The sequence below is a fragment of the Genypterus blacodes genome, unplaced genomic scaffold (genome assembly GCF_046128005.1).
Source record: "Genypterus blacodes isolate CSIRO-AG114 ecotype Tasmania unplaced genomic scaffold, CSIRO-AGI_Gbla_v1 ptg000111l_1, whole genome shotgun sequence".
NCBI lineage: Eukaryota > Metazoa > Chordata > Actinopteri > Ophidiiformes > Ophidiidae > Genypterus > Genypterus blacodes.
The window spans coordinates 2,244,329-2,267,823 of record NW_027466915.1 but is presented as its reverse complement, the minus strand read 5'-3'; the positions used below and the strand labels follow the sequence as shown (position 1 = coordinate 2,267,823).

The window sequence follows — 23,495 nt, the reverse complement described above, 5'->3', positions numbered from 1 at the left end:
CTGTAAGTCTCTGGAGTACAAACTCTGGGAGATATATCAAGACCTTTTGGCTCTAATGACAGACATCCTCCACCTCATCACAGGCCTTAAAATATGGTCCCTGCATAGGGTTGTTTTGAGACATAGAAACCCCTGACGCAGTGCTGGGTCCAGGATCAGCAGGCTGCTATGGTCTCGTGCTCAAATCTGCTCACCTTAATCAACAGACTGCCTACGTGGCATCCTGCTGAGATTTGTTTTTGAGGGTGCTGATGGGTTGGGGATCATCTTTGTTATATATCTTTCTACCAGCCCTGCCCAGAGCCAGTGTTGGGCATAACCTAACTGGGCAGTGACGTCATTAATTCTCAGAGTCTAAAATTGAACGAAGAGGAATGCAATAGGTGGATACAATATTTTGTTTATTGAAGACAGAAACGTTTAATGCATTCATCACATTATAGGACTATATACAACTCATCAGCAGATCCTCATCAAAAATATCTTCATTTTATTACAAGCCATTTGTGCGTTTTATTATTGATTCTTAATCCTATCTGGTATCCTTTCATCAATTTCTTTCTTTACTCATCAAGAGTAAAATTTAGTGACAGACAACATTAACCATTGGCCTAAATGGCTCCGATTATAATGATTACATGTTACACATATACATTCCTCTTTAAAGTTGCTGCTCAACAATTATATTTTAAATCTAGCATGTCAGCATCCAGTTTCTCTTCACACTGTCTCATTTTAACGTGCTTTTCGCCATCACAAACTTTCTCAGCGGTAAGACGTCCTCTACCCATTCACCGTTAGACTGCAGCATCTTCTGCCATAACTTGGCTTCATCCGTCGTCGAATCCATCCAAACCACTTCAACCCCATAACTCTTTCCTGCACAGAAAGACAAAAATCATGTTATTATTCCCAAGTTATTAACTGAAATTCATAGCAGAACTACTGAAAGTGCTTTAGGGCAGAAATCAACACGCTGGTATCAAAATGCAGTTTGTAATTTCATATCAAACACTGATGGTTCACTACTTGAAGCCACATGGAAGACTACTCAACTTGCCTCTAGTACTACTTTTAATTACTTTATAACTGTTAATTATCAAAAAAAACTATTCAAAATAAATATCTGAATGTAATCAGCTGTCAGAATAGGATCAATAATTCATATCAATCTTTAATGCCAAGCTTAAATGGCTAAATAGTTCAGGGTCTCACCTGTTCCCAGACCTAGTCTAAGCCCCCCCATGTAGTGGTTGTTTAGCCGGTCGTGATCCCACACTGTGATCTCTACGCAGGCCTCTATCAGGTCCTCTGGTCTGAACCCGTCGTACACCATGGTGTGATTAAACATGGGATTGGCCGTCCGCTTCACCACTCGGGTTTTCTGTCTGTTTTTCTTGCTTGTGTCAGGAAGCACAGTGCTGCAGAACAAGGAAACAAAAGGAATATAATACAATTATATTTGAATTAATTTGCTGATATTTTTTGGCATATTTAAAAAGAGAGAAATGCAGGAAATCCTACCATTTCACAAATGGATCGATGATAAGGCCTCTGACTGGTGGAAGACTCTTGCAGTCTTTCACCCAGATCTGTACCTCACCAGTCTCCATCTTGGACATTGTCTTACCTACAGATGCCATAAGAGCTGAACTGATCATAGCGATAAAACTAGAAGGACAGAAGTTGTGGAAGTAAAGGAATAATTTGCTCACTGTGGGTGGTCGGTAGGAATCGCAGGGCGACTCTCATCTGTGGTCTGCTGTCCACCGAGCGTGAAGGAGACTGTGTTGAACTCAATGCTATGACCTGAAGGATTGAGGAAATAGGCGAGTGACTGTCCCATCATTTCACTTTGACATCCCAAAGAGATTACACTTAGAAGGATGAAGCTTTACCCGGGCTTTTAACGGGTAGTCATTGATCTGTGTGTTGTTGAAGTCCCATTCTGACAAATCCAGGTCCACCTCACCTAGGAAACTGTTTCGTCCAAAGGTGTCGTTGTGCCAGATGGAGATATTCAACGTTTGCGTTTTCAGCACAGCCATTGTGACTTTAAACTATAAAAGCAGAACTGTGTATCAAAAAATGGCTTAAGAATATAAAATACATCAAATAAAAATCGGAATAAAATAAATCTAATAGGAATCTAGCAAAATACAAAATATACATATTTTTACCCTTAGGATTTCATTGAAGGAGGGACTTAGATTTTTCTTTTTCACACTGGTTTTTCTCTTTCCCAGCTTGGTTTTGTCTGGAAGAAGGTAACATTTTACATACCTACAAAAGAAGGAAAAATCCACTCAGAAACTAAACAACACTATAATCATTTTGCACTCCTCTTTTATGTTTTATGTGACAGTCTCTCACGGGTCAGAGCGGCTCTTCTTGTGGTCGGCTACAGCTAGATCCCTGCAATGGACCACGAAGATGTGAAACTCTCCAAGTTTCTGAATGTAGTTGACAGCAAACTGCATGGTGCCCTGCACTTCAATGTCCCCGAAGTCTGCAGGGTAAATGCTGGTGACGCTTCCACTGACCTGTTCATTACACCATGAAACACAAGAGATAAAAACATCATCACCAAAGACTTAATAAACAAACTTCCTTTAAGCCAGTATGGGTGTCATGTTGGAGAAAAGGCAGAATACATGCTCTTATTTAGTTTTGGGAATTTGGACACAGGCATATTTGATCAGAAACATTTAGTATCCACAGACTTGTATGCATACATACAGAGGACATGGAGGCCATTCCAGAGGAGAGACTTATGTTAGACGTGGAACTACCCGTGTTTCTCCTCAAGCCCATGTTGGTCTCAAATGTGCTGTCACTGTCCGTCTAATAATAATAGTGGAGAAAAGCAGGTGTGTGTTACGCACAGATGAAACATGGAGAAAAACATGGTCACGTTGATATCTATGTCACCTGGATTTGAGTTATTAAACAAATAACTCCTTTATTTACCTCCTCCTGATGGAGAACAGGCACTGACTGACTTGCCTTCCTCTGCTTTGCAATCGAAAGAGAAGAAACTAATGACGGACCTGCATAAACTGGAATAAAATCCGGGGCGTTAACATCCTTACAAGTATATTAACTATTTCTGCATTTTAAAGGTGAAGTGTTTTCAGAAATAGCTACATTCTTACCATCATCCTCACTTAAGTTCAATTGTTCCTCTGAGTTACATTTGGTTCCTTCCTCTCCTGAAATCAATCAGGGCCAAAAAAATACAACCAAGGGAAATAAGATAGGATGAGATTAGAGGTTTGTACAATAAAATCATTTGTGGAGAAACAATTCACAATTAATGCAACAAAGCTTTGGGTGCATAATCTGAAGCTCTTTACTTGTCGGTGATAGAAGGTTGTCCAGACTCCTGGATGAGGGCCTGGACCTTGTAGAAAAGCGCTTCAGTGCTGACATGACGGGGTGAGAATCATCATCAGAACCTGCCAGAAATCAAACAAAATCACCTCCGGAAAATACATAGAACACAGACGTCTGAGTCACACTTAAGACATCATGCTCATCATCATTATCTACTTGTGTACATAAGAACTGCAGCAGTAGATTGTTGATGAATAAACCTCTTAAACTTTAATTTTACCAAATCAAAATGTTTGGCTATTCCAGAATTAAGTGAAAAATGCTCATTCATCATTCATTCATTTGTCAAAGAAAGAGCATTGTTAGTCACATTCACTGTAACACTTATGTGTTAACCCAGTGGTTCCCAAAGTGGGGGCGCGACCCCCAGGGGGGCGCAGAGCTACTCGCACGGGACCGGAAGAGGCAGGTACTGCCTCAGGAAAATGAATGAGGCGATACTTCTGGGCGCGAAAAACTTCTGATCTATAAAAGGGGGGCACGAAAGAAAAAGTTTGGGAACCACCATTTAGCTTGTTGATTGGCCTCAATACAGCAAAACAAACCAAACAAAATCATCACCAATCATGTTGTGTCAAGGGACAGAATTCAAGCTTACTGCCTGGACTTGCCCGACTCAGAGACCAGACCATGGTTGTTGTGTCTTGGCTGGAGTTGTCATCAGTATTTGGCTCTATCCATGAGCCGACCTTAGTGCGGCTCCCCTCAGTGGTGCTGTCACTTTGGTCTGCCACAAAGTCTCCCAGGGCACTTTGTGGTGTGTGGACTGCATCCGCCACAGCAGCAGCAACAGCTAAACAGCCCCCATGAGACTCTTTGGCGGCTTTGTCTTGGTGAAACGGCGGTAGATAAGCCCTCTCCTGTGGCCCCAGGTAATGATGGTGATCCCGAGTAATGAGCGATCTGGCAAGATGTGTGAAAGTTCCCAACTTCTTTAATGGCCCTGGTTGTTTTTCTTTACTCCCAATGGCATCAGACTCTGGGCTCTCTAAACTTTGTTGTGTATTTGCAGTAGAGGAATTGGACTCTGACTGTAACTGCACTGCTGTGTCTATCAACACAGGCTGCTTTGCTTCATGTGAAGGGCTTTGTTTGTGTCTGGGCGCAGGTGTCGGCTTCTCTGGTTGCTTTTCCGCAAGCTTAGCTTTGGGGTTGATGTCTATGGGAAAGGTTTTCAGTGGAGAGCCTTTGGGACTGGAGGTCTCTCTGGGTAGAGCCTTCGGGTGGCAGGTCTTAGTGGGACTTCTCCTAATTTCATCGTCTGATTGGTTTTGTGGTCTTAGAGTTTGGGACTGACAGGGGCTATAGGGTCTTTCCGCCTCTGTGACAAATTCAATTTCGTCTTCAGAACCCTGACTGATAAAGGCCTTGTCGGTCACTTTTTTTAATTTTGAGACACTTTTGCATTGTGATTCCTCAGACTTCTCACTGCTATTTAAAGTTGTAATCAGGTCAGACTGAGGGGAGATTGCTTTGTTATGATGATCTGTAATTTCAGCTGAATTTGAGAATATGGAAGTGCTTGCTGTGCCTTTAACCCTTCCAACAATTGCCCTATGCCCCGAGTACTCTTTCTCCCAAAAGTGTTTAAGCTCACTGATGCTGGCTGAGCTCCTCTCCTGTATGCTGGACTGTGACGCCGGGACATTCTGTTGCTCGGCGCTGCGGGATGGAGGGGTAACTGAAGGACAGCTGGCAATTTCCTGTATCTCGCAAATCTGAGAAATTGTTAAAGACTCATCACTGTCTTCAAAGATGAGGACTGGATTAGCTCGATATGTACGGTCCTCTTTTAAAAGATCCACTAAGAGGTTACATTGTGTCTGAGGTGAGGAGATGTCTACTTGGGAACCTGACACTTTACGCTCACCTTCACAGTGTTCTGTTGTTTGTGTAGGTATAGGTGAGAGCTTGTTGGTAATGATCTCCACAGGAGTTTCATGCCTTTCCTGCTCTCTGGTGAAGGTTAGTCTGGGTGGTAGAACTTCTTTTTTGCTCTGTGCAGCTTCCTGCCAAGTATCTGAAGCTAATGAGGTCATTGTACCTTTAAATGGCATGTTCTGTAGTGCTGTAAGGTGTAGTGTTCTGACCTCTGTCACCCCAGTGGTGTTATCTTCTTCTTTTACACTGGCAAATTGTAGAGTTTTCTTTGCTGTATCTGCAGCACATTGGGAATTCAGGGTGTCATCCACTTCCCTCTGCTTCAAGAGCTTAACATCCACCTCTGGCTGATTTTGTAACTCAGCTTTCTCTCTGGCGTCACCTTTTTTAAAAAAACGAAGCAGCCGTTGTCTCGGCTTTGGTGAGACGGCATTAGATGAATTCTTTGAGCCTAGACTGGATGATAGCTCAACACATGAAACGTCCAGTTTATCACTGGATTGTCTGTGCAGCTTTTGTTGATGACTCCAGCCTGCGGCCTCAGCCTGAGAGTGATGGCCCCCTTCAGGCTCTGGCTCCAGGTGAACAGTCTTACCTGACTCCTGCCCTGGGCTAGATACTTGATGGGTGAGGGGCTCGGTCGGAAAGTGCTTAGAGATATCTGCAAAGAAAGCATTCACCTTTTTTTAATCGCTCATGTTCATCATGTCTGCTGCACAGTATCATGGATAACAGGGTGGGATGTGTCTTAGTATATCAGCCAAATGAACCGTGACATTATATGTCATGTTATATTGGGATGCTTCTGCCAGCATAATTAAAGGGCGATGGTGTGCCTATAGATCTTGACTTTCTGTATTTCTGATTATACCCATCAGTAACACATTGACACCAGTGTGTTACAGAGAATGAACACAATTGGATTTCGAATGGCTAGTTTTGACACATTGTGCACATCAGTGCTGCAGTCATGGGAATATGTGTAATCAGATTTTTTGTTTTCCAGTTTAAAGCACTTCAAAAACGTGAATGACAAATTAGTTTCAAACTCTTGATCAAATTAAAATATCCGATGTTATATTTTGTCTTGTTATATTTTCAGATCAATAATGTCACAGTTAATTTAACATTCATGTGGTGAAATAGTGTCAGAATCAATGAAACAGTCTTGTGAAATTTGGGAAAGCTCCAATACCAAAGCAAGGTGCAGTATGCAGCATTAGCACGTGCAGAAAAAAAGATGCTTTGTCAGCAACCTCTATGTGGACATGCACAAGCAGTCTAACTGTGAAACTCTTTTGTTGTGTGAATGCCTTCTATCTTGATGTATATGGATCTTTAATTAGGGAAATCACCTCTGAGTGCTTGTTAGTTTGATTGGTTGATTGGCTGTTAACTTCACTCATCAGTTTTTAGTTAAACTCTTACCACCGGGGACTTGGTGCTGGTCACCATCTTTGTTTAGGAGGTTTGCCTCCTTTTCGAAACTGAGATCACCTTCATCTAAATCCACTTCTCTCTGCTTGACCAAAGGCCTACGCATCCCAGTGAGGTTACTGCCGGCGTTCAAAGATTTGTTGTTGTTCTCCTCCTCAGTGGGAGTAATGGAGTCCGTGTCCAACACACTGTGCTCCCCCAGCTCCTTCCCATCCTGCCTCTTTACACCACCGCATCCAACTGCAGGGCTGAACCTCACCTGCTTCCTGTCTATCCAGCCGAGTGCCTCTCTATCTTGAGCTAGGATGGGTTCAGTGGGAGAATCCAGGGCTTTTGGACTGGATTGGTCGTCTTGAGAGAAGACTGAGTCTGTGAAACTGCAACTAGGCATGTACTTCAGGATGCCCCTTGGCGGAGAAGAGTTATTCTCTCTACCTGTAGATTCATCTGCCTCTGAGAAGTGTTGGCTGACTTCTGACAGGGGAACAGATGCATTCTGGGGGACTGGGCTATCATTACAGTCTTGTGTTAAGTCAGAAGCCCAAGAAATGCACATGTCAGGTGACAGTAAGGCCTCTGAAAGAAACAAAACAAACAATAATATACAGCTTCACCACTGCTGTCAATGACTAAATACTCACCCATCAAATACAGAATCACTTTTAAAAGGCACCTGAGATGCTTCTTCATCATCCCTCTCCTTGTGCCAAAGAAGCTTTATTTCCTTAATGAGTAAAATGACTTTTGTGGTCATTATTCCAGAGATTTAGATTTAGTATTTTCAATAATGAAATTTCTGCTGCAATTATTGGAATGTTGAAATGTGTATGTATGTTTTCAAGAGCTATGTATGGCAAAAAGCATCGGTGAGATAATCTTTGTACGTTCCACGAGTTAAATACATGATCCCGGCTAGTACAGTTCTCATTATGTAAAATATTGTCTGACTGAGTGAGTTGTGCCTGGTTCTGTTGTTTACTTCTTGTTGTATAATGTTACGTCATCAGCAGCGTTGTTTTCATAGCTTCACTGAAGTATTTTGAGCGGCCACAAGTCATGCAGTACAGATTAAGGCTTTGGAATGTATTTCTGTGTAATCCTCTTGGTAGTCTGCATGGCAGCCTCATGAATTTGGGCTTCACTTCACTTTGACAACCCCTGGGAAAATCTCCTTACTGATTACACACCAGTGAGCTAAGTGAATGAAATAAAACAACAAACAAAAATATTGGCAGAATACTTTAAACTTTAGTTGCAGAAATTAGTCCTCTGTATCTGTAAAGATTTGTAATTTGTCAGTTTACTTACATGTACTTCCTGTAAAAACAGCATTTCACAGATTGCAACAATGATGAATGATTAATATGCTTAAAAAAGGTAAAAGTACATGCTTTTGAATGCCATGCACCCGCTACACACACAAGCAGGAAAGCTAGAGATGCTTCAAGCACAAGGGGCTCACACACTTGCATATGAGTGGGAGATCTGACAAAAACACTTACAGTGGTTTTCAAGGAAACTGGTTTGACCATTTCTCCATCAAACAGTCCGCTCAATTCAACACACATAAATTATAATTAAATCAAGATGGATGAGAGAATGCACACACACTTACAGATAATCGGCCCTGAGACACTAGATACACAGAACACTGGATACACTCACCACAAGTAGGTTTCTGGCTCTCTGCTCTGTCCATTAACTGGCCGGCCTTTTCTTCAGATGTGCTGGGTTCAGTGAGTTCACTATTGAATGGATTCCGCCTTTCCTTCATTGAATGAATAAGATCATTTCATACAGTGTCAGCTTTTTATATGTAACGCATCCATGCACACTTGCACACTTGTATGTCAGCATTTTTTATTTCTACAAGCACAGACTTCTTCGCCTTACCTTGAGTGAGTAAAAGTGAAGCAAAGCTGATTTAGGAGCCTCCTGTGGTTCTTCATAGGGGCTCTGGCTTTGATCACTATTAAAATGAACAATGAGGTGCTTGACATCAGGATATTTGACATTTACTGAGGACAAGGTGTGCTACTTCAGACTGATTTCATCTTGAATTGGGAAACAAGCAAGCACATTGTATAAGTTACAGTGCCTACTTGGCTTTAGTCATGGGTCGGTAAGAATGCTAATCTCATTAACTACACAGTGGCTATGTAAAGTGACTATGCAACAAAAATCTCCTATGTAATTTATTTGGCGACAACTCGTTAAACATGTAAGAAGCAGGTCTGCCAGTACTGAATGTGAATGAAAGCATGAGGGCTCCAGAGAAGCATCGGAAAACATGAACATGTGAGCTGTGACCTTATAAGTAGATTCACGAGAACTAAGGGCACCAAATACTTCATCCACACCATTCACTAGCATCTCACTCACTCACACTCATATAATCTTCCCCACCCTGCAGCATGTGATGGCGCACATAACAGCAAACACAGATTGTGTTTTTGTTTACATGTGGGGGCTTCTGGTATTAGTCAAAGATCTCATGCATTTTAACAAACTGTGCAATAGTGAACATTTTCAGATTTAATACTTAGGTTCACTGCACTCACATGTTACTGCTGAGCTGCGTGTGCGGCTCCTCAATCAGTCCAGATAATACAGCAGGGACGAATACTTCCTTATTCTCACTGCTGACAAAACTGGGCCTCTGCGGTGATATTTGAGAGAGCTCCACTGCAACACACAACACACAACACACAACTGCTGTCATCGGCTCATATATTGTTTCTATTCATTTGAAATCCTTAATGACAGGACACATCAATTATTGGCTCTGTTGAATTTTCCAAAACAGTTTTGACTGACAAACACAATCAAGAATCATCATCACAAGTGGCGATGTAGAGTGCAATCCAGCTCAAATGGCAGGTTTAGCCACATATATGATATATTGACACAGATATGGAACTATACTAAATCACATTCATGGTGGATCAGAAATAGCAGCTAACAAGTTAACATGTGCAACTGCTCATTCGTGTGTAATGATTGAAGTCTTAGCTGCCACCTCTTTCCTGAACTCTGACCTTGTTGTTTAAAATGCCCTTTGCTGATCTTGTTTTTCATAGCCTCGTAATGTGAAAGTGACTAAAAGTATTTTAATTAATTGTTTCAGGAGTGATCAAGAGACCTGGGTCCTGGGGTAAAGCAAAATGATTTTTGGAGTACCAAATTTTATCCAGAGGTTTTGTGGGTTCCATAGGGTCAAAGATATCAAAACGTCAATGTTCCTGCAATCCCATTTAGTTGAAATAATCCCTATTAAATGAATATGTATGAATCACTAATGTAGGATGTTAATGCAATCAAAATGTCTGAAATATATCTTTAGTTATTATTTTAAGATTAAGTTCAGTGTAGCCTGGCAGGGACTTTCAAGCAGACAGCAGGAGTTGACTCTGTCCCTGGGTCAGCTGATGCATCAGCTGAGTTTGTGTCTTGCCAACTCCTATTAAGGCTGAAAGATAAGAGTTTGGACATGTTGATGTTCCAGAACAGTAGGTTCCTTAATGACACTGATACTCACGTAGAGTCAGAGGCCTATATACATGTCTCATGGAGGCCCTGATGATGTCAGAGCCATGGATGCGGTCCTGATGGCGGAGCAGCTTGGTCTCATAAAACCATTCTCCTGTTTGATACTTCAGCTGGCTCTTGTCATCCAGTGTCCTCTGTAGCTGCCTGTGTAGAGACACAGCAGAGGGAAGGAGTGCAATTTATGGTGTTAATAATATTCATTACTTTACTCTGAAAAAGGTCCACTCTGCATATCAATTCTTCAATGTGGAGTTTTGACCTTTTCATTACTGACAAACACAATGCGACTCTCCACTGAACTGCCCTACAAGAAACAAAGGGTTTGTGAAAACAAATATTTGTTTTTACAACATGGTTTTAAAAAAAGAAATCATATTTTTACTGTACATTCCCAGTAAGATCAATCTGATGTTGGGTTAAAAAAAAACTCAAGTAATAAACATTTGAATGCTCTGACCTGGAATTAAAACATTATAGTAGAAAATAATAGTGGTTATCTATTTTCCAAATTAATATTTCCATCGACTATAACGTCAATTTTAACAGCTACATTTATAGCATAATATATATATACAGCTATAAAACCCTGCCATTTGTTTTACCTGCAGACTCTGCAACTCTATAAGTAATTGTTAGTGGTTGTGGAATTCACTGTCACCATCTTCACACACACCACACACACACACGCAAGAAAGGATCTTGATTTGAAGTATGCACTGTTTAGTGATATTATCATACATGCTCGCTTGGCAACAGCGTCCTTTAAATTCTTAGATAAATGGGAATATGGGCACCAGGAACTCACTGGACACGCTTCTCCTCAGCCTTTTTCAGCTCAGTGTCTCTTCTCAGGACAGCCAGGATGGTCTCCTGCTCCTCCTCAGTCAGGAAGCTCAGGTCAATCATGGTGGTCATTGGTGTTTGCTGTGTGCTGTGCTGATATCTGGTCTGAGCAGAGTGGCTAAACAGGAAGACATGGACTTCTATCTGACACTCAAACACCTTGTTATCTCTCAGTCAGTCAGGTCAGAGATTTTTCCACAGTAAAAATTGTCTTATTGACATTGTGGTGAAAATGATCCCTGCTTCATGTTTTGATTCAGCTGGAGGTGTTGTCTTCAGCCATGGTTGGCCCATTCAGGAGATAGATTTTTACCTGAAAGAAACAACCGCACCAGTAAACATGGTCTCATCAACGTCTCTCAGTCTCTCAGACTTTCCACATTTTAGTTTGAATGTTTCCTTTCTTGAGTGTTAAAACTAGCAATACAAGCACAACAAAGTTCAGGAAATCCCAAATGTGACTGAGCGTATCAGATGGCTTGCTGATAAATGATCCGTCCTTTGCCTTGACTTGTCATAATGACAGCATTGTTTATTCATCAAGGAAACATTTCTCTCTCACTCCTCCTTTCCTGCTTCTGGTACAAGTACAAACATCCCTATCACAAAATCTAAATCATCATCTAGTCATGTCAGAAAAATGCCAATGTAACCCTACAGACATTTTCCTACTTAACTTAACAACTTTCCTACATTTCCTTCTCCCTTATTCCCTTGTAGATGTTACTCTACTAGTTTTATACTGCATAAACGTTGTTAGTAGTACACACAGACAAGGAAATGGGACCCATTTATCGAAAACATGCCAGTGCATGAGTGTAATAGAAGCTCTAAATTTCAGGTTTGTACATGGCCAGAGCTGCTGCTTTGATTTCAAGTGAAGCCAAACTTGTTCTGAATTACGGAGGAATGTTTGCATGTTATAACAATGTCCATGCTCACCCACATCTAAGTGTACTGTACAAAAGTGATTGATTAATATGATTATTTGATATCCGGGGTGAAAAAGGTGTCAATATATAAAAGCACTTGCTAAATGTCAGAACCACAGAACTAAATAATGGCAGACTGCCGCTGTAGAGCCTTCAGATTAGCAGTTACACGATGTGGCTACTTTAGAGATGTGTTGAAAGTTGTTTGTGGTTGTGTTGCTGTAGCACAATTATTGTAGTCCAAGTAATGAAGGTTGTGCTTGGCTCAGTACAAGGTGGCATCAAATATACAGCTTTGCCCCGTGAAAAAAGAAGAATGCTGTGTGTCCTGTTTTTCCAAGCAGTTTTTTCTATTTCCTTATGGTAGCCATGCTTGAAATATTTCTTCAATCCTCTTGATAACACTCTACACTATACAGTCATTATACAGTCATTTCAGATGTGTGTACTTCTATGTGTGATGTAAGCATATAACTATCAAACAAAGAAAGCAATATCATCCATTTTTTGGAGGTGAAAGGTCATTGCATAAAGACAGATGGTAATATCCGCTGATTAACATCTCTAAATAAAGTAACGTATTATTGCACTTTATGCCATCTTTGCATCCTCAACTGGTAATGTATTTCTAATCTTAAGCCAGGTGTATCTCTTAAAACGTTTAATCAACATGACTAACAATTTGATGTTCTGCACATAAACACCATACCCTCATGTTATAATCAGACATAAGCTCAAAAACATCAAACAGTACAAACTCAAATTAAGCTTTGATTTTAGAATTCTTAAGCAGAAAACTGACAAAATGCTAGAGGGAAGGTATCAGCTACAATATAGGTCCGATTCCAGGTTAATGTCCATAATAGTTACATATGTATAACATGACTTAGGTACTGGGTTTGTAGGGACCTTGTAGTAGACTGTAGCAATACCTTTAATACGTTTTTTGGTTGCTGTTGTTGGTTTCATATCCTTTTAAGGTTCATCAATATCCTAGGTGGATTAACTATATCACTCATTGGTCTCAGACAGATAACGGTGTAGCTAAAGTCCTCCCAAATTATCAATTATTCCACGTCTATGAACAACATTCAAACTAAATTCAAGGTAAATTGGAACACTGTAAAGTACAAATCAGAGGTTAACTCACCTCTCACTGCTGATGTTTCTTCTGCACAGTTGTCGTATGTTCTGTTAAGACTAAGAGCAGGTGGGCGGAGCTTCGGTCACACAGCAGCACGGACACGGATGTGTGTCGCTTCACTAAAAGAAGAGAAGAATGTCTTGACCTAGTCAAAATAAAAGCTTTGACCCCGACGTGATTTGAACACGCAACCTTCTGATCTGGAGTCAGACGCGCTACCGTTGCGCCACGAAGTCATACAGGAGACAGGCGGTATTAAGAGATATGTTTCTCTCAACACTGAGTGGTAAACAGGCCGATGTAATATGTTGAAGCTTAGCTGCTTTGTTCCTTTTTCTTCTTTTAGGCTTTTGTGAAAGTATAGTTAGTACATTGCAAGCAAAATTCAGCATTATAGTTTACAAGTCCAGACTGGAAAGAGTAAGAGACACACTACCTTTACATCGTAAGATCAACTGGAAAGATTACGAGAGCAAACCTAATTTGGTCCAAGTTTATTCAGCCTCGTGTGAAAACCCAAAGATCATAGTTTCAGGAAAGTTTCTCCATTTATTCAAGTAGATTTGAAAGAAAACAATAGTCGGGAAATTTCTTGTGGTTTGTCTTTCACGCGTGCAAGTAGTACCAACAACTCACCACCAAGTGGCAGCATCGCTACATGGACAACGAGTGTGCATTTTGGAAGTCTCGCGTGATTGAATCAACGAGATTCTCCATGTGTAAGAAAATTCAGATCGTCACTTGAAGTTATTAGTTTCATTAGTGTGAGGAATATACTATCTGTTCATTTGTATTATGTAAAGTTTATGTATTTTGCTCCTCATTAAAGCCATGACACATTTCTATAGTTTTTGGGGACATTTGTAAATTGTTTTGCTTTGCTTTATTATTCCAACATTACTTTTTATCTTATATTTGTATCTGCAGCAACAATAAATTTCTTGCATTTAGTGCTGCATTTAGTGTGAAGGGAAATAGATGACAACGAAATTTGTGTGGGGGGTTACTTACTATTGAGGTTTAGCCTGTTTAAAAAGTATTGTTCAGAAATACATTTGATTATCTGACAAATCATTGTGCTAGCTTAAATCTCAGCTCATATCTCTTGTTTGTGTTTTTTGCGTATACTGCAATATTTCGAGTACGATAAAAAAAACACATTCCGTCCTATCACTCGTTGAGTTAAGGTTACTATTTAGGTGTGCACATCGCTCATCAAGTGAAATGGAATCTTGAGTGTCACTTTAAAGCTTTAAAGTATTTACGATGCGTCTTGTTGTAGTTCAATGTTGCCTTTCAGTGATTGGTTGCTTTGGCGAAATGAAATGGTTCCTAACTGTATAATAAAATTGCGGGAGGACGTCATTTTACTGTTAAGTCAACTTTACCTTCACGTCTAAAACAAGTAGAAGAACTGTAAACATGGTATATACAACTGTTCTTTAGGGACGTGAATGCAGCAACAACCACATCGCTCTTCCCATTGATCAGGCATCCTTTCCGGTAGATGAGGTCAACTTTTCCGTAGATCCGCCATTTCAGTCCCAGAGTTTCTTGCTGCATATTACTTTTGAAAAATTACTAATTTCGCGGTTTCATATTGGGTTTTGTGTTTACGCACTTCTGTAGTTGACCAACGCGGGTTTATTCGGTTCGTGGACCCTGCTAAAGTCGCCGTATTGCACCGTCTTTGCAGGGGCAGCGTTAGTGAACCAAAGTTTTTTGTATGAGTTGCGGATAGGGAGAGGCGAAGGGGAAAGGCCTCAAGCCTCTGACTGGATTTTTGCAGCAATGGCCGGTAATTTTGATGCCGCGGACCGTGCAAGCTGGTACTGGGGGAGATTGAGCCGCCAGGAAGCCCTTTCTCTTTTGCAGGGACAGAGGCATGGCGTTTTCCTGGTACGGGACTCTATTACCAGTCCCGGAGACTACGTGCTGTCCGTTTCCGAAAACTCCAAAGTGTCTCATTATATAATCAACAGCATCAGTAACAACCGGCAGTCTGGAACAGGTAACGTTGAATTATTTGTCACCTATTGTTAACGAACTAGCCACTTTGCTGAGCTTGCTTCGTATTGTCATAAATCATAATAACCGCGTTAAAACTATTTTCATTGCAGTTTTGGTTCGCTAGGAACTAACCCCGCTGTGTGTTTCCCCCCTCTCCTTCCTTCCAAAACTTCCTACCAAACTCCATTTAAGAAGCTTTCAGTTTTCCTTCATTTGAGTCACTCTCCACATGCACACACCCTGTATGTCTCAGTCTAAGTCTTTTCTGTTGTCTTGGGTGTTGCTCTCAAAGTCGGCATTACTTTGTAAGGAGCAAACTAGAAATGTGCGGGATTTGTTTCGTTAGCAGACCACCAAAGTGTGTGTAGGTTGAAGTGGATTTTTACGCAAAGTAGCCCAGCCCTGTATTAATATTGATCATCGATCGTACAAATATGACTTTTTGCACTAATGGAAAGCCACGTGTGTCAGGGAAACCTAACTTAAAACGACGTTACGCACCAAGTTGTCCTAAAATGTACGAAACATCGCGTCCCCAAAACGTGATATGTGAATAAAATAGTAATTTCACCGTTAACATGCGATATATTTACACAAGAAGAGCAGAGATCATCGCCATACATATTGTGGCAGTATTTTGTCCTTGTTTAGGCAGGAGGGATGGCAGCCCAGTAGCAAAGGGGGCTGGGTCCTTCTGCAGGGAATGAATGGAACTAGACATGGTGGCCTGTCACAACTGGAAGATGACTGGTCAGATTGGAGCTTGTGGAATGTCTGTGATGTGGTCCTGTTGCTCACACACATAGCTATACTTACAGGTCTACAGGTCCACCTACAGGTATACAGGGGGCTGGTAGGTCTGTGTACACATCCTTCCTGGGCTGCCTTACTATTGGCTTATGTTCCATTGTTTCTCTGCGGTGAATCATCAATTGTGCATCTCCTTATGTAAACTGGGCAGCTTGGTTAGTGTGTCATGCTATTTTGACTGTGTGTGTGTGTTGGGGGGGGGGGGGGGGGGGGGGGGTTCTATATACCATATAGTCCCACCGTGTATGCAGGCAGCCCTTGATAAAGAAAAATAAGTAATAGAACACTAGATGCAATTTGAAAACTACAGTTTCAGTCATGCATTGTTGCCTCACATCAAGAAGAAACACAAGAAGTTTGTGTTTTCAAACTTTGTGCTGTCCCCAGTCCTTCTCTGTGTGCCGTTTCCTTGTTCTCCACACAGTTGTAGTCAGGATGGTTCAAGTGAAGAAAAAAGTGTGGGATACTTTGAAAAACAGAGGTATAATTGATTAATTTTCTCAATCTTGGTGAAAGTATGGTCTCAATTTCCCCAGACACACAGCCCAAAAGGTGTAGAATGATCATGTAGCTTGCAGTGTGAATGAAGGAAATGTGTGTACGTGTTTCTCCTCACCTATTTGACAAAAACACATTTTCCTCCACCAGGTTTGGCCCCTCCTTGGTTTCGTATTGGGGATCAGGAATTTGAGGCGCTGCCAGCTTTGCTCGAGTTCTACAAGATCCACTACCTGGACACCACCACACTCATAGAGCCTGTAAACAAGGCCAAGCACACTGGATTCGTCAGCACCGCAGCTGTCGGTGTCTCCCAGCAGCCAGAGGAAGTGGAGTTTGTCCGGGCACTATTTGACTTTCCCGGTAATGACGAGGAGGACCTTCCCTTCCGCAGAGGCGACATACTGCGCGTGCTAGAGAAGCCAGAAGAGCAGTGGTGGAACGCGGCGAACCAGGAGGGCAGAGCCGGAATGATCCCCGTTCCCTATGTGGAGAAGTACCGGCCCGCCTCACCCACCTCCCCTGTACCGGGTACCCCCGCTGGTTTTCCCGGTGGTGTGGAAAGCGGCGCAGATGGAGCGGGGGCCGTGACCAGCCCGGTGGGTGACCCTGGTCAGTACGCACAGCCTGTGGTCAGCACCCAGCTTCCTAACCTACAGAATGGGCCCGTCTATGCCCGAGCTATTCAAAAGAGGGTGCCTAATGCCTATGACAAGACAGCACTCGCCCTGGAGGTAGGTACATCAATAACACTATACTGCCTTTAACTCAGTGAAATGTTCTATTACTGTACATATTGTCCTTATTGTTAATGGAATGTGAGCATACGTGGCACAGATGATGGTGCAGATGAATGTGTTCAAAAAAATGCGATCAGATGACCATAAAAGCCGTCAATCTTTACCCCAGATGTCGTATAAACACTTAAATATCATTACACACAGAGTTAAGGTTTCCCTGAGTATCAGGCCAACGTTACATGATGTAAATCCAGTTCTTCAGGCATGTTAACATCTCTATCACAATTACACAATTCGTCATGTATACCTGCAGGATCCTATTGATTTTGTCCTTATATGGCATTTTTTGTTTTAAGGACAAATCATCTATGGAGTGCATGTTGAATGTCCTGTATGCACATGGCGACATAGAGAAAGACGGAGCCAAATCGCTGAGGAAAGGGAAATTATTACAAATATTATCACAATATCATAATACAGTATATGGCCACATAGTCGATACAGTTCCACTGATCAAAACCAAATTGTGCACGAAGCGTTCTTTTCTCACTGTCTTCATGTCCTTCTCTATCAGCTGACTGCCTCTGTGATGTCCTGAGAAAGGGGCTCACATTGGCGACGTGAGCCCCTTTCCTCTAGGATGATCTCTTTCACATTTTCCTCCTCACTCAGCGCTCCACTATCCGCCATCTTGTCTCACTACACAGAACTATGCTCTATTGTTCAGGGCAGGACTGGGGATGGGCAAAAAGCAAAGTACAGCCTGACAGGGCAGTGGTTGTGCTGATGTTAGACGTTGAGAGTCTTGATGTACAAATATTGGATGTAAGAAAAGTTTTATTACCCAGCACTTCCTCACAGAGATAAAAAATAATGAGCAATACTGAATACAATGTCATTTCCATTCTATATGCTTTTGTTCTACCGTATTCCCCACGGAGTAGCTTTGAGCTGAACATTAGCTCTTGCTCTATGACCTTGACGTTTGGCCAAATAAATAAGATATACAAATAAAAGACGAGAAAGAGCACAGGTCTGAAGTGGTGTATACAGTATAAGCATATTATGTTTGAGTAGAGGCGGTGGGTGAACCATGGACACGATTTACACAAAGATATGGACATTGTGTGTCTGTGTGAAAAGAAATAGCTAAGCTGGTTGTGCAGGGTGTGTGTTTGTGTGTGTGACACATGTAGCTGTTTGACGGTCTTAAGTCCACCACACCTCAGTATCAGCAGTGTAAAGGGAGAAGTGTGGCTGGAGTTTCATGGTCCAATCTTTCATTTTAAAACAGTCTTGAGGTAGGTGTACTGCTCTGGTTAGGATAGAACCAGGAAAATAGAGCAAAATCCCCTCTACATTGTACATTTTTGCCTCTTAAGTGTCTAACTACGGGACAAAAGACAGCAGCAGCTTCTTAATTGGTCGAATTGCCCCCAATTTTGTTTAAATTGTCCCCAAATGTTGATCAGTGGACATGTTCTTATTACCTCCTGCCCTGGTGCTGCTGTGAGTCCAGCCTGAGAGTGCTGAGTAATGCTGAGTAATACAGTGTTGTTCTGATGTCATCATGCAGGTCCTGCAGGGAGCCTTTTCTCATGTGCACATTCTGTCATTTCCACAGGTGGGGGACACGGTGAAAGTGACCAAGATCAACGTCAACGGCCAATGGGAGGGTGAGTGCAAGGGCAAACGAGGCCACTTCCCCTTCACTCACGTCCGACTGTTGGAACAGCAACACGCTGAAGACGAGAGCTGAGAGCCTCTCTCCTTTGTCATCGTCGGGAAAGGAAAAGATTTTACACAAGCACACGTATATATGGATGGATATGAGCTAATCTGGACTGTCACTCCTGATCCTGCCAGTGCCAGGTGTGTTGGGTGGTCTATATCTTACCGGACTTCATTCTGACGGGTGTCCATCACAGTTAAAGTTTACTCCAGGGTCAGACGGACGCCAGCTTGTCTCAGCCTACACCTTTTTTTTTTTTTTAGAAGAAAAATCTGCCAAATAGGCTAATTAATCAATGTGGTTATATCTCACATTCCCCTGCCACTGAAATCAGCCTCGCAGCTTTTCAAACAGCTGTTACTATGAGATGTGAAGCTTGGGACACACTTGAATTGCTGTTATGCCAAGCATTTGATAGTTTTTTTCTGACACGGATAATGGCATCCACTGAATTACTAATTCTAGTTTTATCGCTAAAACCAGCCTGCAGCACTAGCACAGTCACATAAGACACACACACACACACACACACACACACACACACACACACACACACACACACACACACACACACACACACACACACACACACACACACACACACACACACACACTTCAGTGTTCATACTAACCTCGGCTAAGCTTGTTTCAGTGTCAAGCTGGCGGTAACTAGACGTAAACAAGTAACCCCTACCAGTCAATCTCTAGTTTCTACCTCCAGTTCCAGCATTGAGATCTGCATCAACGCCACAGATTTAACACACTCTTTACTTTTTTCGTGGCATCCTTTAACCCTCGCCCACCCCCACGCCCCTGTCCAGTTGAATTCTTTCACGGGAGAGAGAAAATGTACAGAAACAAACGACACTTCTCTCTCAGAATCCTTGAATGAGTGAGATTTAGTCGTTTTTGGCCTGGGACCTTTTCTAATGACTCCCTCTTGTGGAGATGGACTGTTCACCCTGCAGATCCCAGCCCTTTTATATCCCATACACTACAAGCCAATGCCTGATTTTGTATTATAATTTGAAAGTATTATGTTGCAATTGACTTTATATATACATACCATATTACATGCTAAGTACTATTCTTCCTTCCTTTTTTTGAAATTCTTACACATTTTGAGTTACCAGAGACACTCCACCTATATTTTTTTGCCACCCCGTTCGACGGCAATAAGGATCACTAACAAATGTTACGCAACAGTGCGAAAGAACAACATCAGCAATCTATAACAGATCAATGAAAATCCCTCAAAGGCTGCTTTGGTGACGACGTATGACGGGATGGTCTGAGGGGTTCAGTCACACAGCAGGGTTGTCGTGTTGTTTTTCAGTAGGAGATGCTGATTTACGGCGCAGGTACAGGAGGTTTGAACCAATGACAGAGCCTCCTCAGCAGAGGTGTGCACCAACGGTTTTCAGTTTCTCTGACGGAGGAAAGGATTTGAACTTCGGCTTCAACTCGATCACTACGAGCAAGAACAAATGCATGCCCACATCTCGAGAAGGAATGCAGACTCCCGGCACCGGGCGTGTCAGAGGCAACATTCTCAACAAGGGGGGGGCGGTGACGTCATGGATCTAAACTGTACACCGGTGCCGCGATATGGATTTCCGGCTACCCGCTTCGACCGGTAGAGTGGATTTAACGGTTCGCATTCGTCAACAGTGAGCTACTACATGTGCCAGAGTGGAGGTCATTTTGCAGCCTTTATAATCATAGAGTGTTTGATCTGCGCTCTATCTCTCTCTCTCAGTGTGTGGTCTGGAGCTGGAGCAAGTTCTCAAACGTGTGGACTCTTTTCGATGCCCCTTAGTAGCACTGCTTTTAAAAATTTGCGCCAACTCCTTGATTTGTCAGGACTTGCTGCCGCCCCTTTTTTTTTTTTTTTACAGATTCGTACCCTTATTTCACAGGCTGTATGTCTGTGTGTGACGACCCTGTGCTTTACTGAGGATTCTTTCAGCGATACGCCATGTGCCCAGTACACGTGGGCACCGTATCAGCATCAACACACACCTAACGTAACACGTACAAGACCCTACATCTACGCCTGTGTCGGTGTTGAAGCGTAACGTGGACCTTTCAGTCTTCCTCCCAGATATCTTTCCCTTTGTCTGTTCTACTCCCCTGCAAGTCTTCCATGCCAAAGACACTAAATGCATTCCGGACATCATTAAAAAAAAAAAAAAGCCCACATGTCACTCACTTAAGTTTTACTTGTGCTCAATTCTCACAAGGCCAAAATGAGACGTCAAGGTATTACTGCACGGCTTGCAGTATGAGAGGAGTCCACCAGGTGACTCCCAACTACCTGTTTACCTGTCTAAATAAACCATGCAACCTTCAAAATCTAGTTGTTTTACTTGGACTAATCAAAGTTCAATTCATGTCAGATTCAAACACTTTGGTGCAGATGTGACATTTAAAACAATTGATTTTTTTTGGTCGTTTTAACACGCTTGTAAACATACTGATTGAGATTGGAGAGGAGTAACTGAAACTTTGTCCACTCTACCAAAACACAAGTTATGTATCGTTTGTCCGATTTGTGCTCCTCACGCCGTTTATCTCGGAAGCATCACCCGCTTTTCTTTCCGGCCCCACCGTCATCAATCTCTCCAAACTGCCTTGCATGAGAGAGTCTTTCAACCCTACGTACGTCGTGCCCCACATAATTCAGGCCGGTGTCTGCTGCCTCCTCTCCTGCAGTGCCTCAATATCGCTGAGCTGTGTTGAGGTAAATTGAAATTGCTGATATTTTTGTTCCTATTCAGCTTTTGTTTTCTTTTTTCTTCACCCTGTACTTGCCATGATTACATATGAAGTTGTTGTAGTCTTTTTTCTCACTGCTTGGGTCGCAGCATTCACACAAGAAAGGAAATTAAAGATGTGTTTTTATCTAACTACAGTTATTCTGCTCTTCTCAGCGGAGTTTACAAGCAGGCCCTTTAAGGCCGTTCAACCCTCTCAACAGCAAGCGGAGCAGTCTGACCTGGTCATGCTCTTTTTTTGTGTCTTTGGTCATGTCCACTTTTTCAACATTAACATACCATTTATATTTAGGTAAGCTCTAGTGAACACTGATTATGTAGCTTGCACACTGTCATTAAATGTGGTAAAATGCAATGAGACTGATGTTGAAACGTGTACCACGAGGGAGTCATAGCCCCGCGGGTCATGTTTTATGGCAAACTAAATATTTATTGAAACCACCAAGAAATCTGAGGCTTTATACAAGAAAAGCTGTGAAATTGTGCTGCAGGAAGCAATTTGCACGTCGCTTCCGAGGCTCAAAGAGCCGAGTGCTGACGCCAAACCAAAACAATGTGCTTCACCAACAGGCATCCTAAGCATGTATGTTATCTAACATTTGTACGTGCACGTGTGGACCTTATGCCAGTTCACCAGCCATTGTCAGAATGCTGGCCAATGCCTCTTAGCACGGATCATTGTATGAATTTACATTTGTGTCGCGTTTCTCCATTCTGTCACTGGTTGTGCATTTGAAAGGTCACCGGCAGGATTTGGATTCAATTTGGAGGGCAAAGAGGTAGAGGGGCTCCGCTCGGTGCAGCACAAATCCACAGCTGATCATGTGTCGGCAGCCTTAGGACTAAGGTAGTTCTGTCCTACTGTGCCATTTTTCAGATGAGTTTGTGTCATATTTAGTTAGGAGTAACATGTTGCTTATGTGAGGAAGACTTGGTTTGTTTTATTTTCAAGTGAATGTTGTACCTGACTGCAGTTCTGTCTTAGTTGGAGATGTTGGGTAGTAGGACCACACCTTAATGGTTTAGGTAATCATTTACTCATGTGGAACAAGTATATCAAGTCTGCAACTCAAGATTTTCCTTGTGACACATAAGGACATCAGTGATTAGTGGATGATTAAGATACATCTATTGTACAACAGAATACCAAATGTTAACTATGTTGTCGTAGTAGGAACATGGTTAGTATTCAGTCACCAAGGCAATAGACAGTGAAGTGCAGACACCAGGGAGCCAGATCTCACCCTCCACCTTCATTCTGCTATTGCAAGACATGGTGACCTTTTAAATAGGAAAGTAACTGGCCTGAAGCTCCGTCAGTATTGTTTCAATAAAGTTTTGAACAATTCCACTGAATGCAACACTATCCATTCATCAGTATATGAATGGTTTACATAGCATATTTACATGCAATTTATCTGACTGATATACAGTATGTTGTATGATTTATAGTGTAAGAATCACAACTTTAACAAGGCCCTGACATTCTGAAATGTAGTCTTTGACTTAACAATGCTGTGTAATTGTATAATCTGTTTAAAATGCCAATTTGTTCCTTGTTATGGAAACTCAAATGTAAGGAAATTATATTTTTGTACCCTGCATTAGCTCCATATTTCTTATTCTGGGAATTTTGCGCCTCTCCAGAGACACGCCCAAGACAGCATTTTGTTGCCATAATACATTTACTTCATTAAATAAAATGCAATTGTTTGTCTTCATATTGAATATTTGTTTGTCAGCATT

The 23,495-nt window shown here is 42.0% G+C and overlaps 2 protein-coding genes and 1 non-coding gene across 5 annotated transcripts; 1 reads left to right on the top strand and 2 right to left on the bottom strand.

The window, feature by feature from the left end:
• Positions 1 to 384: 384 nt before the first annotated feature.
• Positions 385 to 13,394, bottom strand: sytl2a (synaptotagmin-like 2a). 3 transcript variants are annotated; one of them, XM_076161322.1, is made up of 19 exons: positions 13,189 to 13,394; positions 11,069 to 11,419; positions 10,253 to 10,407; positions 9,276 to 9,399; positions 8,608 to 8,683; positions 8,380 to 8,482; positions 6,706 to 7,290; positions 3,995 to 5,938; positions 3,357 to 3,458; positions 3,156 to 3,212; positions 2,971 to 3,059; positions 2,740 to 2,844; positions 2,374 to 2,543; positions 2,181 to 2,283; positions 1,899 to 2,060; positions 1,716 to 1,809; positions 1,525 to 1,648; positions 1,216 to 1,421; positions 385 to 879 (listed from the first exon to the last, which is right to left on the bottom strand). In XM_076161322.1, the coding sequence occupies exons 2-19, from the start codon at positions 11,176 to 11,178 to the stop codon at positions 731 to 733; spliced, it is 4,458 nt and encodes a 1,485-aa protein (XP_076017437.1). In that variant the 5' UTR covers positions 11,179 to 11,419; positions 13,189 to 13,394; the 3' UTR covers positions 385 to 730. The 3 variants fall into 3 exon arrangements, with proteins under 3 accessions (XP_076017437.1, XP_076017438.1, XP_076017439.1); XM_076161323.1 differs by having other exon boundaries at positions 1,525 to 1,630; positions 13,189 to 13,393; XM_076161324.1 differs by lacking the exons at positions 3,995 to 5,938; positions 6,706 to 7,290 and having other exon boundaries at positions 13,189 to 13,380.
• Positions 13,347 to 13,418, bottom strand: trnaw-cca (transfer RNA tryptophan (anticodon CCA)). The gene has a single exon. It is a non-coding gene; the product is annotated as a tRNA-Trp (tRNA).
• A 1,188-nt stretch (positions 13,419 to 14,606) lies between these two features.
• Positions 14,607 to 23,470, top strand: LOC143009331 (adapter molecule crk-like). Its single transcript, XM_076161427.1, has 3 exons — positions 14,607 to 15,193; positions 16,651 to 17,234; positions 18,865 to 23,470. Exons 1-3 carry the CDS (start codon positions 14,974 to 14,976, stop codon positions 18,997 to 18,999), a joined length of 939 nt encoding a protein of 312 aa, XP_076017542.1. The 5' UTR covers positions 14,607 to 14,973; the 3' UTR covers positions 19,000 to 23,470.
• Positions 23,471 to 23,495: the final 25 nt, after the last annotated feature.